The 14,718-nt window shown below is 38.2% G+C and overlaps 1 protein-coding gene across 1 annotated transcript in view; it reads left to right on the forward strand.

The window, feature by feature from the left end:
* The window catches only part of MYO3A (myosin IIIA), a 204,115-nt gene that overhangs the window by 91,655 nt on the left and 97,742 nt on the right, over positions 1–14,718 (forward strand). The window contains exons 11-15 of the mRNA XM_070408411.1: positions 376–480; positions 586–669; positions 5,235–5,437; positions 6,874–6,972; positions 7,060–7,174. Coding sequence (XP_070264512.1) covers positions 376–480; positions 586–669; positions 5,235–5,437; positions 6,874–6,972; positions 7,060–7,174 — 606 coding nt within the window. The remainder of the gene's footprint in view (positions 1–375; positions 481–585; positions 670–5,234; positions 5,438–6,873; positions 6,973–7,059; positions 7,175–14,718) is intronic.

Raw genomic sequence — 14,718 nt, forward strand, 5'->3', positions numbered from 1 at the left:
CTCTATTGTCTTATTTGTAAATTGTCTTTTTACTTAAAGAAATAATAATATTTTTAAACCTTAACTTCTGTTTTGGAGTGGTATGCACTGCCAAGAGTCTTCTTTCAAATACTACTGCCAGAGTGATGTTATAGCATATTGTGCTATCATATTTCTGGGCTATTTAGTGTCAGATTTTTTTATTCTACATAATATTGCATGAATTCTGCATATATCTAAGTGTGTGTGTAAAATGTGTATAATATTTTGGTGGTATGAAACTCTATTTTTGCTTATGTTGTGCTTTAAAAATTGGAGCTGTACCTGTAAATAATCTAGGGATGAAACAAACAACAACAAAAAAGCTTTATAAAATGTGATTTTTTAAATCCTTAGCATTCCAAACTTTATATTGGAGCAAAGAGAACTGCCAACCCTCCTCACATTTTTGCAGTGGCTGACTTAGGCTACCAGTCGATGGTAACATATAATTCAGATCAGGTAAGGAGTCTCACATTCTTAGAAACTCCCCTATTAGCTTCTTCTGTGTCAGTTGAATGATGTGAGGATAAAGTCTTCTTACAGTTTCCTTGTCTTACTGTACAGTGCATTGTTATTTCTGGGGAAAGTGGTGCTGGAAAGACGGAAAGTGCTCATCTTTTAGTTCAGCAGCTGACAGTGCTCGGAAAGGTACAGTTGATTTTTTATCTGTCCTAGTAGAAATATTTGTTACATATCAGAGTGTAATATAACTGATTAGATTAATATTCAGTAGTTTAATAATAAAATTATAAAACACAATTCTTATCCTTTGTGAATTTAAAATATAACAAACAATATACTAAAAAGCATATGCTCTGTTTTGAAGATATTCTAACTTATCTCCCTCTTAGTTGCAAAGCTTTATAAATGTGATTTTCTCTTTTTAGCCCCAATACACTCACTGAATGCTTTATTTACTTTCTCTTCTTACTAGCACGTTAAAGAGGAGTCAATATTACAAAAACCAATTGTATTTATATATCATACATACATAACAGCAATTATCAACTAGAAATTGACATTTTAAATTTGCAATTGCACCAAAACACATGAACTATTTCAGTCTAACCCCTAAAAACATATGCAAGAGTTGTATTCTGAAAAGTAGAAAAAGTGCCGAACCGGTTTGGCTCAGTGGATAGAGCGTCGGCCTGCGGACTCAAGGGTCCCAGGTTTGATTCTGGTCAAGAGCATGTACCTTGGTTTCGGGCACATCCCCAGTAGGGGGCGTGTAGGAGGCAGCTGATCAATCTCTCTCATCGATGTTTCTAACTCTCTGTCCCTCTTCTTTCTTCTCTGTAAAAAAATCAATAAAATATATATTTTTTTAAAAAGTAGAAAAAGTTGGTAAAAGGAATAAAAGAGACCTAAATAAGTGGAGAGATTTACCATGTTCATGGATAAAAAGTCTCCATGTTTATTGACATGTCAGTTTTCCACAAATTGATCTGTATATTCAAATCAATTATAATAAAAATCCCAACAGGATTTTTTTTGGTAGAGATTGACAAGCTGAAACAAAAATTTATATGGAAAGGCAGATGATCTATAGTAAGCAAATAATTTCCAAAAAGAACAAAATTGGAGGTTAATATTACCTGATTTTGAGACTTACTGTGAAGCTGCAATGGTTGTTAGATATAATAAAAGCATAACCCATACAGGAAAAAATTGGATTTTGCCAAAATTAAGAATTTCTGTTCTCTGAATGACATTGTTATGAAAGTGAAACCACAAGCTACAGACTCAAAGAAACTATTTGCATGTCACATATCTAATAAAAGACTGTATCCTTAAGATATATGTTTAAAAATTCTTAAGACTCAATAATAAGAAATCAAATAATTAAAAAAATGAATGAAAGAATACTGTTATATACCTGGCCAGCCAGGAAACTCAGTTGGTTAGCGCATTGTCCCTATATTCCAAGGTTGCAGGTTCGATTCCTGGTTAGGGCACATACAAGAATCAGCCAATGAACTTATAAATAAATGGAACAAGTCTCTCTCTCTCTCTCTCTCTCTCTCTCTCCTTCCTCTTTCTAAAATCAATGAAAAAAGCAAAAATAAAAAACACTGTTACAAGCAATGTATGAATCTTATTAGATGAGATTTGGATAAATTTCAGGTGCATTATGCTAATTCAAAGAAGCCAGGTTCAGAAGAGTACATATTGAATGACTCAATTTATATGCATATTTAAAATTATAGGGACAGAAACAGATCAGTGATTATCACAGGCCAGGGATGGCGAAAGGTGTTGACTACAAAGGGTAATGATGCAATTGGCCGGGGGGGGGGGGGGCGTGGAGGGGGGAGGGTGATGTAATTGTTTTATGTGTGGATTTTAATGGGGGTTATGTGATTAAATATGTTTAAAAAATTCAGAACTTTACACCATAAAAGGTGAATGTTACTTTATGTAAATTATCTTAATTTTTAAAAAGGGAAGTTGATGATAGAGACTTGGTTTTATTTTTTTAGGTACAGCCCTTGAAATGAGATAGGCCAAGAATTATGTGTTCTTATTAGTCTTAATAGTTTAAAAATCATTGTGCACAACCTATCACTATGAAAATTTTGTTATTATCTACATAGTTAAAATTAGAGTCATATTAAAAATTTTGTGATCACTGTGATTATAGAATTTTGTGTATTAAGTACTGTGTACTAGTATATAAGACCAGACCTAACCTCTCTGTTAAAAGGTGAGACCTCATAGTGTCAAAACAACTGCTTAATTGAGTATAGTTCCTTTTCAACATAATGAGTTGAAAAAATTCCATGTTCCTATTAAAAATCAGCCCTGGCTGGTATTCCTAAGTGGTTAGAGCATCAGCCCATGCACCTAAAGGTCACAGGTTCGATTCTCAGTCAAGAACACGTACCTCAGTTTTGGGTTCACTCCCCACCCCAAGTCGATGTGTATCTCTCACCTCAATGCCTCTCTCTCTCTCTCTCTCTCTCTCTCTCTCTCTCTCTCTCTCTCCCTTTACCCCTTCCTCTTCCCTCAATTCCACTCTCTCTGAAAAGCAATGGAAAACATATCCTTAGGTGAGGAATAAAAAAAAATCAATTAACTTGTTTTAATATTTTCAATCATGTGTATTGGTATGGAACAGAAATGTACTTTGCCCAATGGATTGCTATTACCTCTACTAACCAGACTTGTAACCCTGAAAGACTGGAAGAGCCAGAAGAGACCAGGCAGATAGTGCTATGTCAGGGCTGCATCTCAAACCCTTCCCTATCCCCTCCAGTGGTCGGCAAACTGCAGCTCGCGAGCCACATGCGGCTCTTTGGCCCCTTGAGTGTGGCTCTTCCACAAAATACTACGTGCGGGCACGCATGTACAGTGCGATTGAAACTTCATGGCCCATGCGCTGAAGTCTATATTTTGTGGAAGAGCCACACTCAAGGGGCCAAAGAGCCGCATGTGGCTCGCGAGCCACAGTTTGCCGACCATGGCCCTAGCCCGTCACTTCCCCTCCCTTTACAACTAGGATAAGTATCATTCTAAAAGGTCTTAAGTAAAGTGAAATTAGATGTAATTTTTGAGGGAGAAGGGTGGTGAAACACAGCATATTATCCTGGCATAGAAGAATTGAACAGCTGAATTAATTTATTCAAGTATTAGTAATAAAAGGGCCTTTCGTATTCTTTCTTGTTAATCCTCACCTGAGAATATTTTTCCATTGATTTTTAGGGAGAGTGGAAGAGAGAGGGAAAGACAGAGAGAAACATCGATGTGAAAAAAACACATCGATTGGTTGCCTCCTGCATAACCCCCGACCAGGGCCTCGGCTGGGGAGGAGCCTGCAACTGAGGTATGTGCCCTTGACCAGAATCAACCCTGGGACCCTTTAGTCTGTATGCCTACCCGCTCTCCCCTGAGCCAAACTGGCCAGGGCCCCATTCTTCATTTGTGGGGTGGATAGAGGTCCTTATCAATAATGGAATGTTGTTCTGTAGATGGAAGCAAACTTGTTCATCTAATCTCTTTATCTTGTTCCAGATCTGAATATATTATTTAATATTAATTGGGGATGGTCACACACACACACACACACACACACACACACCTCAGAACCCTAACCTTATCAGACTTGATCATGTCTTTTACTTATTTCCTTGATAAAGCTTGGTCACATACAAATATGGGGTATTTGGTGGATTGAATATTTATTTGTAATATGCAAAACCTTACTTATCAGAGCACTGATATTTGTTAGAGGTGGATGAAGGTGTTTCCTCACCTTTTCCATGGATGCAAGGCCAGCCCTGTTTGTTTCAATTGAGCCACATTTGTTTCAATTCTTGTTACTTTCTTCTCTCAACATTTATTGCCTCTTTTAGAAAATACCCAAAGTCCTAATATGCTCTTAAAATCTCACTGTGAATGTCCCCTCCAACCCTCCTACATTCCCCTGTAGGCTATGTTCCAGAAATACCTACTGCTCCTCTCCCTAACATATAAAATTTCCATACCTTTAACACAGCCAAGCTCAGCAAGGTATCACAATGCACACAATCTACTTGATCCAAATTTCTACCAAGATATGAATGACTGAAACACAGAGTAGAGGATGCTTTTCTAACAGAGGTTGGCTTTTAATCCAAATAATTTTCTACTTGATGATATTTCAAGTAAAGTGATAAAGAACAAAAAAGTTTGAGGAGAGAAGAAGGTGAGGTGGGGTAGGGACAAATACAGGGACAGGCAGGTGGGCCTCCACTGACTTCCACTCCCTGCATCTACACTTCTAAGATGTCCTCAGTTTTCACAATTGCTCCCTTTCCTCTACTTTCAGATTTACAAATTATCAGATTTGTAAATTACAGATTTAGCAGCTTCCATGGAAGCAAGATAATGTTTCAGGCTTTGGGGAACATTTGGATGGGTGCTTGGGCAGGTAGAGGAGAATAACTAAATAAGAAGTATACCTCAGAATGCATAAATTATGTTGGTGAGTTAGGTACAGAGTAGAACTATGTTTGAATAGAAAGAAGTACAGAAGGTCTCTTAGCCCCTCTAAGGAAGCAAGTGGGTGAATACACATATGGGAGGGGAGAAATAGGGCAGATCGTAATGTCTGACAGTACACTAAGAATATGTTCAGATACATTTATATCTGCAAAAGTGCTTATCAATGAAGAAAATTATATACAAAATTAATTTTATACATTTAAAATATATCTTGACATTTTTCGTAGGCTAATAACATAACCCTTCAAGAGAAGATTTTACAAGTGAACAATTTGGTGGAAGCCTTTGGCAATGCCTGCACCATTATCAATGACAATTCTAGCCGATTTGGAAAATATTTAGAAATGAAATTCACCTCTTCTGGAGCTGTGGTGGGAGCACAGATTTATGAGTACCTTCTGGAGAAATCCCGAGTTATCCACCAAGCCCTGTAAGTTCTGGGAAACAGGCAAAGATGTGTGTCATAAAAGACACACCAGTCACAAGCGACACATGTGCTCCAAGCAGCACACGTGTTGTAGGTGGCAGGTATGTCATAAGCAACATATGTTTCATTAGTGACGAATGTGTGTCTGTGACCTAAAACTGTGCCCTCAATGGTGTACAAGTAATAAGTGGCATGTGCGTTCCTTTTGGCAGTTTGTAGCTGAGTAACAAAATTTCTGTTCTGGCCTAATGATTCTAAAACATTTGTTTGTTATGTTTAAGAGGAAACTGTAGTCACAACATCAGATGTCCACTCTGTCCGTTATATAGATTTTTAAAGTGTGGCAAGTTGGAGTCTTCCATTTTTTTTTTGGTTTTTTGCTAAACATATCTAGATTGTAATAAGTTGTCACATGTTAACTTCATGGAAACACAAGCTCTTATTATGTATTAGCACATTATTACTTAATATAAATGCCTTCAAAGGTGAATAAACTGTGAATATAAGTTGCCTGGACTCCAGCTCCTGAGCTCAGTCCTCAGTGTGGAAAATTAACCTTTGTTCCTCAATTAAAAATATGGAAGGAAAGAATATTAGACAAATACGGTTTTTAATTGTGGCTCTATGGCATGTTGGTCCTCTCTGGATAAGATATTTAAATTTTAAAGAATCTTCTAGGATCTTGGTTCTGGAACTTACTGTGTGTATGATTTGAAATATTTAACCTCTCTGCACTTCAGTTTTTCATCTTCAAAATGGAAATAGCATTGGTCCTACCTGTCCATTAAGATAATGCCTATCAGGTATTTGCACAGTGAATAAGACATAGTAAGAACCCATCAGTGTAAGCCATTATTAGCAGTAGTAATGTTGATAGTTGTGTGAAGATTACAATAACATCTAGCACAGACATGAACATTGAAGATGCTCAGTAAATAGCAGCTACTATTATTGATGTGTGCATTTTCCCAGAACTTAATGGACATGCATGGGTGTCCTTTGCTATCTAAACCCAGAGGCACCTCGGGGTCTTATGCAGATGTGAAGATTTAACTGGTTCTTGTAACAATTTGTACTGCTCTCATAACTGTGTAAGATTCTCTCCTTCGAGCATTTGGGTAAAGTCTACCTAAGAGGCAAAGTTTTGAGATTTAGATGGTGCCACCATGTTGCACAATGTCAGAGGGCACCAGTCACAGTGGGCTCTGTGAAGCATCATTCACATCCAGTAAACTCTGGAGCTATGCAATGATGCCCTGGGTTTGTAACCATAAAATTAATTTTTGTCATGAATGCTTACTAAAATGTCATAGGATAAATGCTAGGAAATTGCACAATTAGGATTATATATGAAGCATGCTATGAATTAAGTTTTTTTCTAGCTGCCCTAAAGAACTATTCTTACTAACCACCCTATTGAAAATGTCTTATTTTTTCAGTGGAGAAAAAAACTTCCATGTTTTTTACTACATCTACGCTGGTTTAGCTGAAAAGAAGAAACTAGCCCATTACAAATTGCCTGAAAACAAGCCTCCCAGGTAATTCAGCAGCTTGTATGTTTCATAAATAACACTTTCCCTTTCCAATTAATATTAGATTTTACCCATCCTTTCATATATTTTCAGATACCTACAAAATGACCACCTCAGAACAGTACAGGACATGATGAATAATAGTTTCTATAAATCTCAATATGAATTAATTGAGCAATGTTTCAAAGTCATAGGTTTTACAATGGAGGTGAGTATGAACGACATTTGAACCCCATTAGGAAATATCTTTTTATCATCACTAATTGCAAGAGTTAGCATTTATGGAGTGATTAATGCATGGCAAGCAACGTGCTAAGTGGTTTTACATGGGTCATCCTTTTAGTTTCTCAAATAACCTTATGAAATGACTAGAATTATGATATTTATTTTATGGATAAGGAAACAATAGCCTTAAGATATAATTGAGTTTGGTTTTATTCTTAATCTTTTATTTTACTTACATTTGTATCTCCTGCATATATTAAATTTTATATAAGTGCATAAATATGATTACATTACATGCTCTTTTTAGTGCAGTCTTTTTAGAACAACTTTATTAACATAAGTCATATGCCATACAAGTCAGCCATATTAAAGTACATTTTAATGCTTGTAGTATATTCACAGGTATCTGCATCCATCACTTTCGACATTTTTAGAATATTTTCACGTTTTAAAATTTTCACCCCCAAAAATACATGCTATGAGCAGTCCCTCTGCATTCCCATCCAACCTCTGCCTTCCATCACTATCGATCTCTTTCTTCTGGACATTTCACATAAATAGAGTGACGCCATATGTCATCCTTTGGGACTGGTTTCTCTCATTTGCTGTAACACTTTCAAGCTTCATTCTTTTTGTAGCATGTATCATTACTTTATTTCTTTTTATTGTTGAATAATATTTCATTTTATGGCTATACCTTGTGTTATTTATCCATTCAACAGTTCAGGGACATTTAGGTTGCTTCTCTTTGGGGGCCATTATGAATAGTACTATGAACATTGGTGTACATTTTTTATGTGGACATAAGTTTTTATTTATCTTTGGTATATAACTATGAGTGGAACTACCGGGTCATAAAGTAACACTATGTTTAATCTTTTGAGGAACTGCCAGACTTTTCCAAAGCAGCTGTGCAGTCTTACATTTCAACCGGCAGTGTATGAAGGTTCCAATTTCTCCATCTCCTCCCAACACTTAGTATGTCTTTTTTATCATAGCCATCCTGGTGGGTATGGAGTGGCTTGCATTTGCATTTCCCTAATGGCTTGCATTTGCATTTCCCTAATGGCTTATGATACTGAACTTCTTTTCTTATACTGATCGATCATTTGTATATCTTCTTGACTAGAAATGAGGGCCCTGCATACAAGGGGGTGTTTAGGTAAGTCAGGATAATCTTTGTCCATCAGGAAAGATTTCACCTATTAGAGTTAATTTTTCTAGTGTGGTCTTCCTCCATAGCCAAGAGGAATTCAGATTCGATGGGGAGACTCCCTGCCTGGCTGCTTTATAGCCCCACAACTTAGAGTCCCTCTTAGAGTTGTAAATAAATATTGCTACTATTTCTAGATGAATTAATTGGTTGTGTAGAGACGGGAGTGAGAAGTTGAGGGGACCTAAAGAGAAATAACTCCTCTTGAAACCAGAGAGGAATTATTGCCATGACTTCTCCAAAGAGTTCTCAGTTTTTGCCAGCACATTGTGAATTATTATATGGACAAGTGGGAATCAATATTGTAGACTCAATGACAAGCCAAGGTTGAATACATCCTTAGTCAAATAACCTACTCACAGGAAGTCTTGAGCTGAAAAGTAAGGTAACTTTTCTGGTTTAGAAGTAAAGGCTCCAACTTGACCAGTCTAATCCCTGAATGATGCATTCTCTGTATAGATTCATGGACCCTATCTTGAACTTTCAGCTTATGACTCTATAACTAGTTAACTGCAACTCAAATCAGGAAACTCATTGGTTCTGTGCTCTCTAGACAGAATAAAGATGATTGGACCTTTTTCTCTATTGCTGCATTAAATAGCTTTTAGGCTGTCAAGTGGAACAAAGAATCCATTGTTTCATAGATTTCTGAAGGTTGTGGGGAATCTTGCACACTCTGCTCTTAGCTGTAATATGTTACTTTAAAAAAAAAATTCCTAGCAAAGAGAAGCCTGGTTTTTAAAGTAGCCAGTATGTGAATCTCATTCCCCTACTCCATACTTACCAAAAAGAAGGAAGAGGAGGAGGAGGAGGAGGAGGAGGAGGAGGAGGAGGAGGAGGAGGAGGAGAAAAAGAATCAGCAACAAGGGTTGATAGGATGACTGGATAGATGCATGAAGACAGAAGAATTTGCTCGACCAGTAGTAGCCTTTGCTGGAGAGTTGGGAGGAAAATGATGGGGACTGACTAGGAGTTGGACAATTGAGAGATGACTAAGCTTGTAGAACTCACTGTGGATCTCTCATGTAAAGAGTAGAGTGGTGTGCATATGCCATGAGGTGGTGGACATTATGTTAGGATGAAAACTGTGCTATTAACCTTACCTAACTACCTTTTGGGAAGGAGGTCTGAACTGTACCATTGGGAATCAGAGATAACCCTAATACATTTCCTAATGAAAAAGATGAATTAAATGTGGTTGTAATTGGTTCAGCTCTGGGAGAGGAAGTCATTGACTCAAAAGGCATGAGTTTCAGCCAAATTCCAGGTGACATGTGATCACCACCCAGAGATTTCAGACAGTTATGGGAGACACTCCAGAAGATTTCACACACACCAAACTGTTCCAGACATAGTCTGATTCTTATATTCTATTCTGATGTCCCAAGCATCATCAATGACTATCTGGGTCTTTTGCTCTCATTCTGGTTCAAAGAAACAAGACCTTGTCCTCCCCTAAGTGTTTCAGCATGACATTAACCGTAGGTTAGCTGCATGAGGAGTAAAAATAGAACATTTGCTGCTCCACAGCCTGGCGTGTTACACTAATTGGTTTAATCCTAACTTTGTGTGGACACCAATCCTTTCCTGGGTGTGGCCACTTCCAGGTGCATCTTCACTGCCCCTGGACAAAATTCAAATTCAAATCTGGCTCCTCCCCTTCTGCTGCATCCCTTTCCCAACAAGGCTCTATCTAGCCCTGTCCTCACCCACACCTTACACCTGCGGAGGCCATTGATGTAAGCACTAGGACAGTGATGGTGAACCTTTTGAGCTCGGCGTGTCAGCATTTTGAAAAACCCTAACTTAACTCTGGTGCCGTGTCACATATAGAAATTTTTTGATATTTGCAACCAGAGTAAAACAAAGACTTATATTTTAGATATTTATTTTATATATTTAAATGCCATTTAACAAAGAAAAATCAACCAAAAAAATGAGTTCTCGTGTCACCTCTGACACGTGTGTCATAGGTTCGCCATCACTGCACTAGGAGGATCCAGTTTAGGGGTAAAGTGAATAAATAAATAAATAAAACACCCAACAGCATTCACCTTTTCTCCAGTCCTTGGTCTTAAGATGAATGTTGCTAGTGGTAGATGCTCCTTTAGACTGTGGTCTGACTCTTGTTTGCGTGGTGAGGAGGGAACAGGAGAGGGTGTCTGGAACTCAGCACACCCTCCAAACTGAAGCATCCTGTACACCAAGCAAGCAGCTCGTGCTCTTACCAGGCTCTGGGCCTCACTGTACTTCTTTTCCCTGCTTTTTGTCATCAGAAGGGCTGACCTTCTTACCAATTCCCTCCCCCAAAGGTTGCTATCTTAGAAGCAATGAATCATTTTTAATTGGTCTGTTTACTTCTAAGCCCCGCTCATTAGAGGCAATGTTTCATTTCTATTTGGTTCAACTCCTTTCTCTTGCTTGGTAGAGCAATGTTTAGTAGCATTAAATGAAACCTGTCTTGCAGTTAGCATCCACTGACAAATAGATTTCATTTATTTAAAACTGTTTATTCCAAATGTCAACATACTCTGTTTATTGAACATCTGAACATTCAGCTTATGATAAAGGGAAATATAACAGCTGTTTCTGAAGCTGAAGCACAGTCACTGCTCACATTTTGTGAAGATGTAGTCTGGTTCAAGATGACTCTCCTTCAATGTGCTGGTCTCCCACCTAAAGCAGGGGTTGCCTTCACAGGGCAGACTGACACAGTTTGGAGGCAGTAGAATGAAATCCACTCCCGTTTTTTTGTTGTTTGTTTGTTTTGCTTTCCCACTGGTTTGCTTGGATTTGTCCTTTGTCTGTAGCTGCTTCAATTCCATTTAGGGAAGAGACAACTTTCAATATCAAGTGAAGTGGCCTGATTCTCACATCCTCTGAGCACAGCTTGCTGCCTTCACAGTTTTCTGTAGCACAGTTGTGGTCATTCTTCTATATAAAGTCTCTCTTTCTCTGTTTTTATACCCTGATGTTTCTCTGATTGGTGTTGACAGCACCCATAGTTTGTGTCCTTTGTACGTTTTTTTGTTCAGCAAAATCAAAATGGGATAGTCTCAAAAAATAACAAAATGTAAAACACCAAAATTTTTCAAACAATGTGATTTCCTATGTCATTTTCCTGCCATAGTTTTAAAATAAATTATTAGTAGTTTTATGAGTCAACTCATTTCAAGGCAATTTTTGCCACATCATGACAGGAATTTTTGCTTCTTTGTAGAGAGTCATATGTCTTATGTCTAAGATGAGGATGTGTGTTGGGTTTTTTTCTTTAATTTTGCTTATCTTTTTTTGTGATAGTCTAAAATCACAATCTGGTACATTTTCTTTGGATTACCAGTTATGACTTTAATTAAAATCAAATAATATTCTTGAAAAAAAATGTTTAAGTATTCTAAAGCATGACACAAAGTGTTGAATTTCTGTGAAATACTTCATTTTTATAAAAATTGTTTTGGTCAGCGTGGGAGGTGCATGTATTCATTTGGTAATTTAAAAATAATCATTTGGTGCCTAGTTGTCTTCATTCAAACACATAAAATAAGTTATAATTCTACAGTTTTATAATTCAACCAACATTGACGACTTGAATGGAACGACAGGACCAAGAAAGCCAGTTATTTAAAATAAAAGTAATTCTATACTAATGAGTCATATCTGTGAGTTAAAGTCCTTGGCACTGCTTGTCTCTGGCTGTGTATCTTTAGACCAATAACTAACCTCTCTGCTCTGACTTTATCAGTAAAAGGAGGGCAGAGAAGTGGTTTATTTCTGAGTCACTTTCTACTCTCGCTATCTATGACTCAAATCGCGGGCTATTAATTTCATTCTAATCTTTGCAGACTGTTCATGTCATTTTATTGCTTTAGGTATCTGCAAAAATCAGCCTAAGCATATAGAAGTATTAATATCCCTTTAAACAGCTGCAAATGCTGATCACAGAGTCCACCCACTCCAATTTGCCTGGTATATGGTCTCTGATAGCATCTGGTCCTGTACTAATGACCCCAGCCTGCTCCTCCCCATCCTGCCTTCTCTGTTCTTTTTCAATAGTAGCATCAGCATCTTGGCTTTCCCATGACTGGAATGGGTAGTGCCACATCCCCAAGCCTGGGCTAATGTCATGGCCCATGGTGACACCCACCTACATTGAGATCTATATGTTGTCACCTTTCTCACTCCTCTCTTGAATGGATTTCAGTTAAGCAACAAGTATGGTTTGAGGCTTTAAGAAAGGACATGGTACATGTCACCAGAAGGATGCTGTACCAAACTCAGTCCATCCAGCTGGGGTATAGCTTCCATTCCCAAAACAACATCAGAGAAAGGGGATCGTGTATTTTCCAATGAGAAGACTCTACTACTTAGAGGAGTTAATTGGCTTTTGGAAGAAAACAACTTGGCTTAGTATGGTCTTGTTATTCTCATAAAATCTGACTACTAACTCAGAATGCAAAGCCTACGGCCAAAAAGGTAGACAACTAGAATTTTTTTTAAAAAATCTGAGGAAGATGAGCAAAAACTGAGAAGCATAGAGTGAAAGACTTCAAGGTAAATAAGAGAGAAATTGTCTTGAAAGTGAAAGAAATTTTCCTGTCACTTGACTGATGCAAAAGAAAATAGTTTGACAAGCATGTCTGAGTGCCAGCTGTGTGCCCATCCCTGTGCTAGAATCAGAGATATGAACTACTCACAGTCTCTATTTATCATCTGATAGAAGAAACATACACTAAGCAAAGTTTCAATAAAATGTAGTTAATTACATGATTAAAACAATACAAAAACATGAAGTTTTGGTCAATAAGTTGTAAGAAGAAAGTATGTGAAAAGAATGGGGACAAGCCCTGGCCAATTGGCTCAGTTGGTTGGAGCATCATCCTGTGCACCAAAAGGTAAAGGGTCAAGTCCTGGTTAGGGTGCATGAGAGAGGCTTCCGATCTATGTTTCTCTCTCAAATCTGTTTCTTTCTCTCTTTCTTCCTCTATCTAAAAATCAATAAAGACATATCATTGGGAGAAGATTAAAAAGAAAAAGAATGAGAACAAAATTAAAAAATGGGCAAAGCACCTGAATCAGCGCGTCTCCAGAGAGGACATATAAATGGCCAATAGACATGTAAAAAGAGGCTCAATGTCACTAATTGTCAGAGAAATACAAATTAAAAACACAATGAAATAGCACCCAACACCTGTCAGAATGGTGATCATCAATGAATCCACAAATGACAAGTGTTTGTGATGATGTGGAGAAAATGGAGACCTCCTCAAACAATGTTAAGTGGGAGTGCAGACTGGTGCAGCCACTGTAGAAAACAGTATGGAGCTTTCTCAAAAAATTAAAAATGGAACTGCCTCCTATCCCAGTGATTCCACTTCTAGGAATTTATTCAGAGAAGTGCAAAAACACTAATTCAAAAGAAAGTATGGACCCCTATGTTCATTGCAGCATTATTTACAACTAGAGGCCCAGTGCATGAAATACATGCGGGGGGGGGGGGGGGTCCCTCAGCCTGGCCTGCAACCCTCTCCAATCTGGGACCCCTTGGGGGATGTTTGACTGCCAGTTCACAATCCAAGACTGCTGGCTCCTAACCACTTGCCTCCTTGCCTGCCTGATCGCCTCTAACTGCCTCTGCCTGCTCGCCTGATCACCCCATACCACTCCCCAGCCAGCCTGATGGCCTCCAACTGCCCTCCTCTGCTGACCTGATCTCGCCCCTAAGTGCTTGCTCCCCCATGCCGGCCTGATCTCGCTCCTAACTGCTTGCTCCCTTGCCAGCCTGATTGCCCCTAACTGCTTGCTTCCCTGCTGGCCTGATCACCCCTAACCTCCTCTGCCTCAGCCCCCACCACTATGGCTTTGTCCAGAAGGAAGTCAGACGTCCGGAAGATGTCCCATTGATCCGGTCTAGTTAGCATATTACCCTTTTATTAGTATAGATAGCCAAGATATGGAAGCAACCTAAGTGTCTATCATTAGATGAGTGGATAAAGAAAATGTAGTACATATATACAATGGAATATCACTTGGCCCTAATAAATAAAAATCTTACCATTTGTGACAGTATAAATGGACCTAGAGGGTATTATGCTAAATGAAATAAGTCAGAGGTAAACAATTACCATATATTTTCATTTATATTTGGAATCTAAAGAAAATAAACAAATAAACAAAATTGAAACAGATCCATAGATGCAGAGAATAGACTGATGGTTGCCAGAGGAGTAGGGGGTCTGGGGGACTGAGTGAAAAAGGTGAAGGGATTAAGAAGTACAAATTGGGTCCTGGCTGGTTTGGTTCAGTGGATGGAGCAT

Source organism: Myotis yumanensis, unplaced genomic scaffold (genome assembly GCF_028538775.1).
Source record: "Myotis yumanensis isolate MYYU_CA2020_CCGP unplaced genomic scaffold, mMyoYum1.0.hap1 SCAF_1, whole genome shotgun sequence".
Lineage (NCBI taxonomy): Eukaryota > Metazoa > Chordata > Mammalia > Chiroptera > Vespertilionidae > Myotis > Myotis yumanensis.